The sequence below is a fragment of the Molothrus ater genome, chromosome 3 (genome assembly GCF_012460135.2).
Source record: "Molothrus ater isolate BHLD 08-10-18 breed brown headed cowbird chromosome 3, BPBGC_Mater_1.1, whole genome shotgun sequence".
Classification (NCBI taxonomy): domain Eukaryota; kingdom Metazoa; phylum Chordata; class Aves; order Passeriformes; family Icteridae; genus Molothrus; species Molothrus ater.
Window position 1 is genome coordinate 56,813,545 of NC_050480.2, and position 15,208 is coordinate 56,828,752.

Genomic DNA, 15,208 nt, shown 5'->3' on the forward strand with positions numbered 1-15,208 from the left:
AGTGAGAACTTAAAACGTTTAAAAACCACACTGCAAATTATTTGATGTAGCTACCCGAGGTAGGGTGGTAAGGTGACCACAAGGAGAAAGGACCTGAATAAATGCCTTTGAAATCTTACCTCATTTAAAAGTGAAAAAAGACGCACTGTGATTACTGTACGGTTACCTGTTCCTGCTTTTCTTGCAGATATTTGTTTTAAGCATTCAAGATACCAATTAACAGATGAAGCCATCCCAGGATATGGCAGCATGAGAGATGAACATTAGAGTAGGCCTTAACAAAATCATTAATGTAGCAAATTGACTTGATTTCCTTGAGTGCAAAGGTAAACATTATGATACTAAAAATGCATATAAACCAAGCAGGAGAAGAAATTGAAACTTTTTCTACATAAAATAGATGCAGACGTATGGTCAGGGCTTCTTTTACTCTGTGTATAACATACCTAACGTGTTCTGTGTATCAGTGGTGATTTAAACTCAAGATCTCCCAGTACTTTGTCTAGAGTTTGGCTACTTTTTGTTATCTTCAGAAACCAAAACTCCTTTGTGTCTTCTCAGTAGTACAGATAAAGGGTCTAGCTCAGACACCCTCTAAGGTGTGGGATGGTAAACCTTCCACAATTGTTTGTGTTCATGAGCATGTAGAAAATATTCCTGCATTTTTTACCCCTTGTCAGCACCTAGTTATTTTAAATTTATCTTTACAAGTGTAGATTACACTTGTGGGAAATATGCTAGCTGAACAAGAGGCAGGCAGCCAGGGACATGTAGAGATAAGTGGAATCAGCCCGCAGAGCTTAATATTCTGGGCTGCTTTCCTTCTGTACTTTCAAGTTGGTAAGTGTATTATCAAGCTACACCTACAACTTTTGTTTAGGGAAATAAGGGCAACAATTTGGTAACCAGTCCTCTGATACTTTTGGGAAGAGGACATTTAACTGAAATACTCTTTTGTTCTGTTTGCACATCTCTTACACAGTGAGAACTAACCTGGGACTTTTTAGTGCTGCTGGAACAAACGTGTCAACACCCGCCTTGGGTTGTGTTTACAGTGTGGTAACTGGAGTAAATTAGCTTTTCAGGTAATAGGTGCTATCATAACCCCCAGCGGCAGCATTGGTCTTTGGATGAGAGGGCGTGTCCTGATCTGTCCAAGCATCAACACAAAAGCCAAATTCATATATTGATTTACCTATAATGATAAAATGGAATAGGAACCAGATTATGAATGAGTGGGCAGCAGAGCTCACTGGGTTTTAGGTTCCTTGAATGATGGTGTGTTACTCATTAACTTAATTATCCATTAACTGGATGGCTCCTCCTTGGTTTTACTGGCTCAGTTCTGGGTTTCTGTTCCACCCCTTGGTTTCACACAGAAGCCATGTGGACCAACACAAATACTACGATGTTTCCCAGCTCTGAGGGATGCTATTTGTCCCCGGAGAAGGCAGGCTCTGAAGGAAAACACTTCCTAGTGTAAAACACTTGTAAAAAAAAAATTAGTCTGTTGGTCAGGAAAGTAAGGAATTAGGGGGAAAATGACATAAAGCCTTTTTCAAAAGTTAAAAAAAAAAAGTTTGGAGTACTGTACATACTCTTGGCATTTTAAAGGACCTTGAAATATCAGGAACAGAAGAAAGGCCAGTCAGCTGTAGCAAAGACTGTCCTTGACTTGCAAGGACAGGAGATGGAGCAAGGCAAACCCATGGTACATCTGCAGCAGAGAATGAGCTCTCAGGAGCACTGGAAAAGGCTGCTGCAGCCTACAGGTGTGGGAGAAAGATAAAATCTGTGGATTGCACTGAGAGGAAAGGTATACAGAGAGGTCCTTCAGGTAACTACTAGGTAAAGATCTAGGCTGCAGAAAGCCCAAATTTGACATCAGAGAACTCTCTCTTTTAGAGAAGTTTCCTGAATGTGATGCTGCAGGCTTAATGCTGTCTTTATATCCCCTGCTAACATGCTTTTATGGGTCTTAGTGGAATTATCACCTATTTTGCTTACATCTTTATAGCAAGAAGTAAATAAACTTCTTCAGAAAGCTCTTGCAGTAATTACTTTTTATTTAACAGCAATTTATATATATATAGAGAGAGAGTGAACTCCAGAGCCTCTCTTGAAGACATCCCCTGACTGATAATCCATCCAGATACAATTACAACCAAATTATGACTCAAGTTAAATTCATTTTTGGGGATGCCTGATGAATACTGCATATGGAGTACAGGTGTGCATATAGTTGCTAAGGATATAAGCCCAGGTGTTTACTATACTTTTTTTTTTTAAACCATAGAAAGGCCAAGATAGTTTTAGGAGTGCAAATGTTTTCCTGACTGAGGGGAAGACTACATTTTTTAATTAAGCACCAATTAGATTACGAACATTCCCTTACAAAAATGGATTCAAGGAAAACACAGATTGGTCTTAGCACAGCCAATGACATTTCATTCCCTTGATTTCCAAGGACCCTGTCAGTCAGGTGGGAGATTGAGAAATTTTAGAAAATGTAGCTCTTTACCTCACTGGGAAAACAGTGTATCTGTCTGTTTTTAAAACAGGCCTTCTGTGCTGAACCTACTCATAGACAACTGAATGTCAGTCCACTGCTAAGAAGACCTGGAAAAAGAATGAATTGTCTTTCTACACACAAAGAAAGGTCTTAAAGTACTAAAGGCGTCCAGGAAGCCTGAGTTCCCATAGCAGATATTAGTACCAATATTTGTGTATAAGACTTTATAAACTAGAGAATTTGCTGTTACAGGAAAGTTGTGAAATCTATTTTAAAAAATAGAATTATCTCATATTGAGATTTATTAATTTAAAGTAATTGGATTTGGTTTGGATTTTGTTTGGGTTTTTTTTTTTTTTTCTTTAAGAGGTGCAGCTTAGTTTTTATTAAAATCACATTCCCAACACCTGGTTTTGCCAGTATTCATTGACCAAGTGTCAGATTTGAGGAAAAAACACAAGGGCTTCGCATTTTGGTAACAATACTGATCTTTTAAAAGGTCAGATTTAGAAAAAAGTTATTTAGCAGGAGAGTAAATCAGTGAACACTGAAATTCTCTAACTTTTTGTCTATTTCTAATAAAATAGAGCCACCACTAGCAAATGAAAATGCAAAAATCTTTGCACCTTGAGTATTTAACCAAAGGCACTTGTCCATTTGATTGTGTTCACAGCAAAGTAGTAAATAAACTTTGTGCAACTGATAGCAGGTAAGATTTCTGTTCTGAATTGATTACTTCATTTCCCAGAGTTTAGATTTCTGAGAAATGACAAAATGTACCAGCATAGGGCAGTAGTTTATTATTGAGTATTATGCTGCTCATTAACTACATTGAATTTAAAAGCACAGCTGCCTACTCCCATTCAGAAGTGTTTTTTCTGCATTTAAATAACTTAACTTTGATCTGTACCATGAATGTTTCATAATTATTTGCCTTTGTGTGATTGCTACATTATTTCAGTATGTTACATGCCCCTTTTGTCCATTTGGATATCAACCCTGGACACCACCCAAGCAGAGTTAAATAGAATACTGCAAACCTGATAGACATACCAAGATAAAATCCATCTCTGTTGTTTTGGGGTGCTCCAGCCTCACAGCCTGGTTTGTCACTAATGCTGAGCTGCAAAACTCTTCTGATGTTTGGGGCTGAGAGCAAAGGTGCAGCAGGTCAGCTCACTGGGGTATGCTGGCCTCAAGGCCCTAAGGCTGCTTCATATTTGAACTTTTTCTGTCTGCTAGTGAACTGTGGGGAGGGAAGGGGCTGAAGCCTCACTTTATGTTCCATTCAATATTTGTAAAGTTTTAAATTCAACAGAATCCTGTTCATAAGGGTTACTTCAGGTGTAGTGTCAGTTGTGAACACCTGCTGACATTTAATCTGCGCTCATCTCACATTATTGACTTTGTATTTCCATCAATGGCCTTAAGTTGTAATCAGTCAAATGTTGCATTAAGAATGACATATTGGTATATGGTACAGTTGATAAACGACATTACTTGGTGCTGCCCTCATATGTCTGTGTTATTCACTCTCTGCTGAATTTTGAAAATGTGCAGGGACTACATTCAGTCATGCAGGGTGCTCAGGAATTGTACAATATTTTTCTGAAACAATCACTGTATTGCTTAGAATCCTAGATTCCTGAGTTTTGCTTTTATGTTAGTTCTACTACTTGCTTAGTGACAGCCTTTTGAAAAGACACAAAACATGTTTTTCCCCTCCAGATTTAATCTTACATTTTTGTCAGTTTTATCAGCTGCTCTGAGTGCACAGCACCATTAAAGAAAAGCAGTGCTGCATGTATGTTGCCAATTAATGCATCTTTAATGCGCGGTCTTAGGCGACTGGTACATCAGTCTGCCTATAGCTGCCTGTGGAATTTTCCAGCAATTTCCTTTCCTGAAGACACCTGAGGGGATTCATCTCTTGCTGAAAGCCCCAAAGTAACTGAAGAACACATAGTTTTGTACTTTGGCCTTATCCTTCACAAAGACCAAATTACCTAAAAGGAGGAATGCATTTTGAGTGTTGGAGTCCTGCAGCATGATTTAACAGTTATTGGTGAAATCTAGGCCAATCTTGCCTTCCAAAGCTAAAGCAGGATTTTTTCCCTATCTAGTAATGCTGTAGTTTTTTACATTTTAAAGCAAGTATAGAGGCTGATAGGAGTCAGAAGAATCCAACTCAGGGATTGTAGTGCTCCTGTTGCTCGTTGTGCCCTCACAGAAGGTTCAGATTCATTTGGTGGATGCAGATTTAATACTGCCAAGTTCAGAGTAGCCAACATGCAGGATGTGACCACAGGTGTACTGGTGCATTCACTGCATATATAACCACATTTATGTTTGTGGGTGTTTGTCATCACATGCTATGCGCTTTTTTAGGACTTAATTTGTACTTCTGTTCTCTCTGTGAAAACCTACAGAATTTTACTACCTGGATAGAAAAAAAAAGTCTCCCGACTTTGTGGCTAAGTGGTGGTTAGCAGATTTTCTAACCATCTTCTTGGCCTTTAGATGCAAATTCAATGCAGTGCTTTGGCTGGCATGTCCCTTAGGCGGTATCCGTGAATGAGGAAGGAAGGAGTAAGGACTGAAGATCAAGGCTGTGCAATAGACCAGTTATTTCAGCCGGCGTAAATTTTCTTTTAACTGTTGTTAGTTGTTACTGTTGTTAGTTGTAACTATTGTTAGTTTGACTTACTTTCTTGGTTCTTCCCTTTATTCTTATTGCTTCCCACCTACATTTCCCGCAGAGAAACATTCCTGCCTGCCCGTCCGGCTGTGGGTTGCGGCCGCCTCCTCTCCTTCCAGCTCCTGCGGCCAGCGCTGCGTCCTTCCAGACCACCTTGCCTTTCCCCTTGAAGCATCGCTTCCCACGGAACAGCCTGGGAACAGCCCCCTGCTTGCCTCTTTCGTCAGGTCAGGCAGGAACAGCTTCTGGGCCAGCGGCGGAGCACTGTAAATATAAATATAAATATAAATATAAATATAATATAATATAAATATAATTATAAATATAAATAAATACCTATTTCAGGCTTCTGCTGAAATTAGGAAAAATATTAAAGATATTAAAACATTTTATATTTTAATATTAAATATTAAAATTAAATTATAAATGTTAATATTTTATTATTAGAATAGTAAGTATATTTAAAGGGTGTTGGTAACCTCTGCGTGTCAGTTGCCGTGCAGATCAAACCAGCGATAGGCAGTTTTGTATAGTTTAATTCAAATTATTATTCTTTTCTCCCTGCTCACGCAGATCCTAAGAAACGCCGCCATGAAAAATAAACAAACTGTCCGTAAAGCCACAATATGACAAGGGAGCACTTGACCCGCACGCTTTATTTTGTAAATAAATAATCCAGAGGGAGCTGGCAGCCGGCGCTGCGCAGGCACCGGGTGTGCGAGCGGGGGGCACGGGGAAGTGCCCGGCGCCTGCAGCCCCGGCGTGCCGGGCGGAACCGCTCCTCTCTCCCGGGAAGGGAGGGGAAGGAAGGGAAGGAGCTGGGAAGGAATCGGCCAAGGCCGCCCCATCGATCGCCCCAGGGGCCGGCCCGACCACGCCACCGCCCGCCCGGCCCCCGCGCTGTGCTCAGGTGTCCGGCGGCGAATCCCGTGCCCGGGCTCCGTCCTGCCGCCCCGCCCGGCGGCGGCGAGGGGCGGGACCGGCGCCGACTCCGCTTTTGCTCCGCTCCGCGCCCGCCACTCCGCTCCGCTCCGTGTCCGCCGCTGCCGCCGCCGCCATGAGCGCGGATCCCGTCGTCTTCGTGTCGGCCGCCAGGACCGCCGTGGGTGAGAGGCGGCGGCGGGTGGCGGATGCTCGCGGCGGGGCCGGGCGGGTGTCCCGGTGCTGAGCTCTCCCTCTGTGTCCCCCTGCCAGGCTCCTTCAACGGCGGGCTGTCGTCGCTCCCCGCGCACGAGCTGGGCGCCGCCGCCATCCGGGAGGTGCTGCGCCGGGCCGGGCTGGCCCCCGAGGAGGTGTCGGAGGTGATCCTGGGGCAGGTCCTCACCGCAGGTACGGCCCGGCGGGGGGACCGCTCCGCCCGCGCCAGCATCTCTTCGGGGCTGTCCCATGGGAACGGCCCAGCTTCCACCTTCCAGGGCGAATGCCTTGCCACTGGAAACACGGTTCCTTAACAAAGGACTTGATAGGCATCGTGGCTACTTCTCCACATGCTCTGGGTGACCGAAAGGATGGGGTTTTGGAAAGGATGTTGTGGGAAGTTCGGTTTTTTAAAAAATCCCTGAAGTAGCCAACAGTGTATATGTGAATGTCAGTTTCTTTTCTTTGTTACAGCATCCTTCTTACCTTGATCATCTCAGCTGCTGAGCTGAACATCCTAAGTAATGATAACTCTGAGATTTTAAGAGCTAGGCCTGCATTTGTGTTTTATCTGCAGGACTGACCTGCAAGATCTTGTGATGCAACTTGTTTGGAGACAAATATTTTGATTTAATGAAAGTGTAACTGGCAGGGAGTTGTTTGTTTTGAACTAGCTCCTGCTTATTCCAGGGTAATGTTTAATCAGTAGAATCATAGGCAGCTTTGTATTTTAAACGTGGAGGAAGGAAATATATATTTTTGTTTAAAGATGATTCAGATTCCTCTGTATTTTCAGTTTACTGAATGATGTGCTCTCGTTGTCCTTTGCTTTGTGTACAAAGAGCTTTGGCCTCGGGAGATGCAGCGTTTTCTTTGAATATAGTGCTCCTATTATCTCCATCAAGATCACAACAAAGACTGGAAGCTTTCAGGTCCATCTGTGCATAGTTGTGCTTTTGGTTTCCATATGAACTTTCAGGGAAAGTTAACTGCTGGTGATGTACAGAAGATGTCAAAAAGAAACTCTTCAGAAAGTAGCAATTTAAATGATTTCTCATCCTACACATACAACAGGCTAGGGCTGATCTGAAGTAGTGTTTCCTCTGACCTGGCATCAAAAGCAGAGCTGTAGATATCAAACTATCAGTAGCAGGTATTTATTGATCAATATAAATGAGAGAGGTTATCTCTTTATAGATTACTGCTGGGCACTTCTCTACCCACCAGCTAAAAGGAGCAAGCTCTAAATTTTTGTGGAATCGGGGTATTGTGACCAGTGACAAGGTGGATTTGTGTTTTTCAGAACAGACAAAAGCACAATGCTGCCTGTTCCCACAGGTGCTGGCCAGAACCCCGTGCGGCAGGCCAGCGTGGCTGCGGGAATCCCGTACTCTGTGCCCGCCTGGAGCTGCCAGATGATCTGTGGGTCGGGCCTGAAGGCTGTGTGTCTGGCTGCTCAGTCCATACTGATGGGAGACTCCAGTGTCGTAGTCGCAGGGGGCATGGAGAGCATGAGCAAGGTAAAGCAGAGGGTTAGACAAGCGTTGTGCTGATGTGCTGGGAGCAGAGAGCCCCGTGGCGAAACCCTGGGTCTGCAGGCTGGCACCGGAGGCAGAGCGAAAGGGTCGCTGTGCTTGCGAATGAATTTACACGTGCAACAGTAGCACACTTCTTTTAAAAAAAGACTTCATACTGTAGCTACTGAAAAGGTGCCCTACAAACACACCCTACATTTAAAATTCCATTTTTATTTCTGTCTAGCCCTCTTGTGGTGAATGATTTTTGTTGTTATCTTATTATAGGGGTTCCATGCAATTGTCTCCTTTTCACAAAAGTTTCATACCTTTTTGGTGTTTCTCATGGGCAGCTCCTCCAAGCACTGACTCTTTCTTCTTCACAAAGCAGCCAATTGACTCCAGTTCCCTTCTCAACCAGCCACCCCACTCTTTTATAGCACTCTTCTTCTCATTGGTTACAGCTGTGGCCTGGTAAAGTCAGGCCTGTTCCTAATCTTTGATAATTGGCCCAGCTGCAACTCCTTAGGGGTAAGATTACTTTCTACACCATCTTTATTTTCTTATATTCTATCCCCCTACAGATTTTCCTGTGACATAGCACATTAGACAGGATTTTTGTATTGTAAGAAGCCCAGAGAAGGAATAACTGAAAATGTTATTGTTTGCCAAGAAATTAGGGCTTGGAAAGAAAGCAAAGCAGTTTTATTTCGAGGTGTTCATTCCAAGGCTGTATTCAGGAATGGGTCGGAGCTGGTGATCTGATTCTCAAGAAACGGATGGCCTCTTCTGCCAGGGCTCAGCTGCCTGTGCTGAAAGTGGTGTTAACATTCCCTGACAGCAGAGTGCAATGGGGAACTAGCTGGAGCAGGCTAGTAGGATGGGAGAGCTACAGCCATGTGGCCCAGGAATGACAGATTTGGTCTGTGGAGAGGAAACAACACTTGCAGTGTGGTGGTCTTCTACCAGGGGAATGCACAGGCCAAATGGCATGCCAGCTGGCAGGCTCTGGAGGGACAGGCAGGGTTTGGGATGGGTACCTCCAGCCACCAGGCAGGGCTCCGTCTCTGCAATGGTCTGTCTGAATTGTGTATTGGAGATGTAAACATCTCACTCCTTTCAATATATGCTTTTGCAGGCTCCTCACGTCATTCACATGCGAGCTGGGGTCAAAATGGGAGAGGCTTCCTTGCAGGACACCATAATCCTTGATGGCCTTACAGATGCTTTTTATCAGTATCACATGGGCATAACAGGTAAGTGATGACAGTCCATAAAATGAAATGGTCAACTGAAAGAATTCATTGACATGAAATTTCAGAAATCTGAAATTACAAATAACATGTAAGCTGTCCTTATGTTGCAGTCATGAAAAAGAAAGAAAGAAATACATAATATTGAAAGACATTGAAGGCCTTTTCCGTTTTGTTTGTAAAGTTGCTGCTTTGGGTTTTTCTTCTGTCTGAGCTAATCTCTCTGCACCTCTTCTACATCTGAGAAATTTAATTTCAGAAAAAATATAAATAAAATAATCCCTGTATATAACTGGAGCATTCTGCAGCACAGATTTACGATGAGGGGGATTTACATAAAGTGCCCTGTGGATATGCATGGTTTTGCAGCTTCAGGTTATTGCACCCTGGTTGGGATGGTCAGCCAACTGCTTTTCCAGACCCTGCTCGTGAAACAGAGTGACTGCAGAAGTGTTCCCTTTCCTGATGTGGCTGTAGGGAGTTCCTGTAGAGAGATCTGAGCATAGTAGTTCAGAGAAGCAATAAACTACAAAAGCTTGTTTGCGTTTGTATTTAATTTGATAATATCATCTAGGAGGAGATTCCACACAAAAATCTTCACCCTCAAGTGTAAATACAGTAGAAAATCATGAGTAAACAAAATTAGGAAATCAGAACGAAAACGGTTCAACAAACTCAGCTGCTTGCTACAGCAAACATTATTGACTACCTTTGTGCTTACAATTTTGCAATTTAAAATTTTGGCATTTCCTGATGGCAGTTTGCATTTTCTTCCCCTTTCAGCTGAAAATGTGGCCAAGAAGTGGCAAGTCAGCAGAGGGGAGCAAGACCAACTTGCTGTACAGTCACAAAACAGGGCAGAGGCAGCACAGAAAGCTGGCTATTTCACAAAAGAAATTGTTCCTGTTCTTGTACCTTCTAAAAAAGGTAGGTGTGAATGGATAATGAGAGCTGATTTTAAGGAAAAGAATCTATTTTCTGTTATGGCTTCTGTAATCAGTGGATGGTTTCCCGGATGGTTTCCCACTTACACAGCTTTTTTGTAAGCATGTGGCCTGTTGCTCTCTTTTTCAGCTTTCAGTGGTTATATTTTAAATAAGAGAGAAGCAATGCAAATGTGGAATATCTCAGTGTAGCTTTCTGCAAATAGTAATAGTGTGTTTATTGAAGATAGAATAACAACCTAGACAAAGCACTGACTTAACATAGGTTTAGATATGGTACCGAAATCAGTGGTTTTCATTTTCTTAAGACTCCTGCTGCACCAAACTTAAAACAGTCATATTGATCTGGCAAACCTTGCCCACTTAGTAAAATACAGAGTGACAATAGTTAGGGTTATGAGTTAGTTATGTAGTCAGGTTACATATAATGGATATCCTTCTCTTTAGATTTGTGAGTGATAAAAACAGACCTATTACAATGCTTGAGCCAAAGTCTGTTTCTTGAGCAGGGGAATTCCCCAGCTCCTTGTGAGGTAGATGCAAAAACTGAATTTTCCAAAAAGATATCAAGAATTGGTTCTTCAACAATTCCATTGAAGAGACCCTGCAGAAAAAGTCCTGGCTTTAGGCTGGCTACAAACTATTACATGATACCAGTTTAGATGATAATATTCAATGACACTTGACTATTCTTTGTAACAAGATTACCAGAAGTATCATTTGACATATAGCCTTCTGCTGAAAGAGAAGGTATTGGGGTTAGGAACAGCAAGAGCAATACTGACTTTTGCATAACTAGACAGTATTTTAGCTGCTAGTGTTCGTCTTAGAAAACCTGAGCTGTCTGCCCTGCTAGAAGGAGCTGGAGGGTTGCAGCTGTTTGTTAAACTGCCCTGAGTTGGCAGCTGTCTCCAGTGTAAGAATGCCTTGTTGGTTGAAAGGAATATGGTGTATATTCCCACTCAGCATGTTGGTTTTGCTGTCTTCTGTTTGAGATGTGTCTGCGTGATTAGACACTCTTGTGAGCATAATGCTGTTTTGCAGGTCCTATAGAAGTTAAAATAGATGAACACCCTCGACATGGGAGCAACCTGGAAACAATGTCAAAGTTAAAGCCCTGTTTCTTGACAGATGGAACTGGGACAGTAACAGCAGCTAATGCTTCAGGTTGGTCCATCTGACTTAAATGACATGGAAAAGAACAGTAGCTGCTTGTGGCTGAAGGCAGGGTCTCTGTGAGGGGTGGGGCTGCTGTGTGTTCACTGCTTTGCAGGAAATGGCAATGTGTTTGACATCGTAGGCAGAACTCCATTTGAAATGTGGTGGAGGATTTCTTTAGAGAGTTGTCTTTTGTTTCCTTGTTTTCTATGAAACAATACAAGAGTTTGGGCAATAACAGCAGTATTTGATAGGCTGGAAGGAATATTTCCTTTTAAAACTGTCTAAGGGTTTCTGACACTGCAGGTTTGGACAGTGGAAAACTTAATGATTCATGTTTGAAAATGTTACTCCTGTGGGACTGCCACAAGCAGCTTTTAAATGTCTTCCTGTGTCTTTATGCTGCTCCTTCCAAAGCCTGCCTAACAAGTGTGATGTACTTATTTTTCAGATTTTATTTTGATTCTTCCACCTGCTGCTTTCCAAATAGAATCACAAATGTGTCGCATTTACAACAATATAGTTTCAAGTGTTTGTGGCAGAGAACAGACTCGGCTGGTATGAGCAGTACTGACCTAAATGAGTAAATTATTTGTGATTTTTGTTTTGTCTAGGTTGTGATTTTATGCAAGCAGGAGAAAGTGGTACAGTAAAAGCCATAAAGTCCAACAAATAGACACAAGTTGTTTGTTATTCCACAGGTTTAAATGACGGAGCTGCAGCTGTTCTTCTAATGAAGAAATCAGAAGCTGCTAGGAGAGGTCTTATGCCTTTGGCTCGGATTGTATCTTGGGCTCAGACAGGTATAGATCCATCAATTATGGGAGTAGGGCCCATTTCAGCAATAAGGAAAGCTGTAAGTAATCACTTATCTATGTATCCATAATGCTAAAACTCTTGGTTTTAATTGCTTTTTGTTTTCTGGCCATGTCTTGGTTTTGCCCTGTTCTAAAGAAAACTCAGTAAGAAAAAAGTAAACTATGTGAAAAACAGCCTCAAAATAGTGTAGTATATAAGATTAGGAATCCTAGTGCTACTAGGCTAGTACCTACATGTTGGAAAAAGAAAACCCCAATGTGTATGTGCATAAATGGACTTCAGAGCATAAACTAGTCAGGTTTGTGGAAAGGTATCTAGATAACCTAGGAAACTAAAGATCAAATTTCAGGCATGTGTGTAACTAACCCAATTCAGTGATACGGTTCTGATGATGTGTCTGGCCAAGTTAATTTTCAGATCATTGCCTGAATGTATTTTCAATAGTACAACACTGAGGGAAGGGCCACTGAGTGCCATCTGCATTAGCCAATGGGACCATTGTGTTCCAGTGCCCATTGTGTTTCAGTTTGGCCTGCAAAACGCTTGGAGCTTACAAACTGGATTCCTTTCAGGTGTAACTAAACAGGAAGGGGAGTTCCAAAACCACATCTAACGTGCTCAGAGCATTACTGCACCCACTGATGTGCTGAGTGTTCAGTCCACAGGACAAGGTTCTCAGTGCCCCAGTGAGCAGCCCTGCTGGTACCACACTGCTTGCTAATTGCATCCATAACCCATAGCAGCCCCAGCTGATTATTTGTTAAAGCTTAGCTATGAAAGTGAGCATGAAAAGAGCTAAGAGAGATTTGCTCTAATGTTATTTTTTTAATACTCTAAAGGCCTTACTTTGTTCACCTCTGAATGTCCTAGCAATGTGGAGGTCCTACCTGAACTCACCCAAGCTCTGTGGCTTTTGACAAGAAAATCAGAACTATAATGCTAAAGCTTTTTCTTACCAGATCTCAAATTGTTCTTTTAAATGAAGGGTGCAGTAACTGCATATACAATACAGTTTTAGTATAAACTGTGGAACAGAGCTGTACCTATAACTGTATACATACTAAGAAAAAGGGCACACTACTTCATAGAGCATGGTCCTAATAATACCAAGGCTGTGGTTGTGGCTTCAATTCCTTTATGGGTCATTTATTTAAGAGTTGGACTTGACGATCCTCATGGGTCCCTTCCAACTCAGCATATTCTGTGATTCTGTAATTAAACTTTGTGCTTTACCAAATGTTCAGATCCTCCATGTATTGTTTATCACTTCAGAATTTTAGAGTAGCACTTTACAGTAAGAGAATGACTATGTTATACATTAAGAGTTACAATAACATTGTGTATCTTAAGCTTTTCCCAGAAGAATGGCATACTCCATACTGTCTATTTTATCTATAGAAAAAGGCTCCCCTCCTTGACTGTAGCCTCAGAGGTGCACCAGTCTGGCCAGCCTAGGTTGTGAAACATCAATAGTGATGATTCTGCTGATAAAGTATTGCTGTCAGAAACAAAGCAAGTGGAAGTAAAAATGTACACACTTGAAACATGCCTACGCCTGTACCAGAGCAGGCAATTGCATCACAAGTTTCTCAAGTGAAAACATGACCAAGCCATCTTCAAAAATAGTCATCTGTGAAAAGCTTAAAGTGCAAGCTTTCAATGTAAAGGCAGGAGAGACTGGACAAATCAGATGTGGCACTGATCACTAATGGTTGACACCACACTCTTTCCTGTTTAAAAGTCTCTGTTAATATAATAGAGACCCTAATGGAGTCAGACTATGTCCTAAAAAAATTGGTTTTAATCTGTTAAAAGCCTGCTTCTGAATGCAGTGCTTGTTGAAGTAAGGGCACAGGGTACAGTTTGATTCTCACAATTGCACCACCACTGCTACTACGTGTAAAATCAATCAAGATTTTTTATGAGCAGCCAGCATTATTACAGCTCATTGTACTGACTTGTCTGACACTGAAGCCTGTAGTCTTCAAGAATTCTGTCAACACTGGCTATAAAAAATTGTTTTCCTTCAACTTTTCTAAAGCTTCAAATCACACAATTTACATCTTATGAAAAGCTTCGTCTGGTGCTAAGGAAGAGCTAAAAGATAGTAAGGTCTTATTTGCACTGTTTTCTCAGATTGACAAAGCTGGCTGGACTCTGGAACAAGTTGACCTGTTCGAAATTAATGAAGCCTTTGCGTCACTATCTGTTGCAATTTCAAAAGAACTGAAAGTAAACCCAGAAAAGGTAATGATTTGTAGGCTGGCATTAGCTTACCTTCTGTAATTCAAACTTGTCCCATTCTGTGCATGTGGATTGTAAAGATGAGCACAGCTCTCTTGCAATCCCTTTGGTGTAAGCAAATAGGGTGGGAGCCCCAGCAGGCATTTCCTCACACTGCTCTGTCCGCTGGCTTTGCTAGCAGTTTCCTAGCTGAACAACTTGCAGTGCTGTTGCAGTGGATTGTTGTGCAAATCTAGGCAACTGCTCAAACATACTTAATTCAGAATTTGAAATTGCTGCCTCAAGTATATTTGCCACAGTATTATTTCAGTGAAGGGAAAAACCATGGGTATTATTCTCCCCTCCCTAAATTCACCTCGTATCTTCAGAGTGAAGACTGCACCCTTGCAGAAGAAATACTGATTATTACCAGCTGTTGCACTCATATGCACGTTCTTGCATGAAGTGAGGCTTGGGGTTTCAAGCTCACAAATAATTAAGGGCTAGATCCCTGTGAAGTCATTTATGTTGAAAATCAGCTAAGCCAGTTAAATGTTCTTGACTGTCTATGTTGGCTTTTTTTTTCCTTTTAGATCAATATACAAGGTGGAGCTATTGCTCTTGGCCACCCTCTGGGCGCCTCTGGTTGTCGCATCCTTGTAACTCTCCTCTATGCACTGGAACGAACTGGTGGAAAACGTGGTGTTGCTGCTCTCTGTATAGGAGGAGGAATGGGAATAGCCATGTGCGTTGAGAGATAAATGTGAGGGAATGAATAAACAGCTAGTGTGAACTAGCTTTGAAACATTTTACTAATAAACTTCTCAATAACATTTTAACAACTAACATTTTGTTTGTTTTGCCTAAATGTAAGTAAGCTTACACCATTACTTTTTGACACTCAAGCACTGACTTGACAAAGAGGTCAGTGGTTACTGCAGGCACACTAG

General features: G+C 42.0%; 1 protein-coding gene and 1 long non-coding RNA gene across 2 annotated transcripts; one reads left to right on the top strand and one right to left on the bottom strand.

The window, feature by feature from the left end:
- Positions 1-2,048: 2,048 nt before the first annotated feature.
- On the bottom strand, positions 2,049-6,208 carry LOC118684661 (uncharacterized). Its single transcript, XR_004979880.2, has 2 exons — positions 5,690-6,208; positions 2,049-5,474 (listed from the first exon to the last, which is right to left on the bottom strand). It is a non-coding gene; the product is annotated as an uncharacterized LOC118684661 (long non-coding RNA).
- On the top strand, positions 6,145-15,102 carry ACAT2 (acetyl-CoA acetyltransferase 2). The gene is made up of 9 exons (XM_036379689.2): positions 6,145-6,316; positions 6,405-6,539; positions 7,686-7,867; positions 9,000-9,117; positions 9,898-10,041; positions 11,103-11,225; positions 11,918-12,072; positions 14,172-14,282; positions 14,852-15,102. The coding sequence occupies exons 1-9, from the start codon at positions 6,268-6,270 to the stop codon at positions 15,017-15,019; spliced, it is 1,185 nt and encodes a 394-aa protein (XP_036235582.1). The 5' UTR covers positions 6,145-6,267; the 3' UTR covers positions 15,020-15,102.
- Positions 15,103-15,208: the final 106 nt, after the last annotated feature.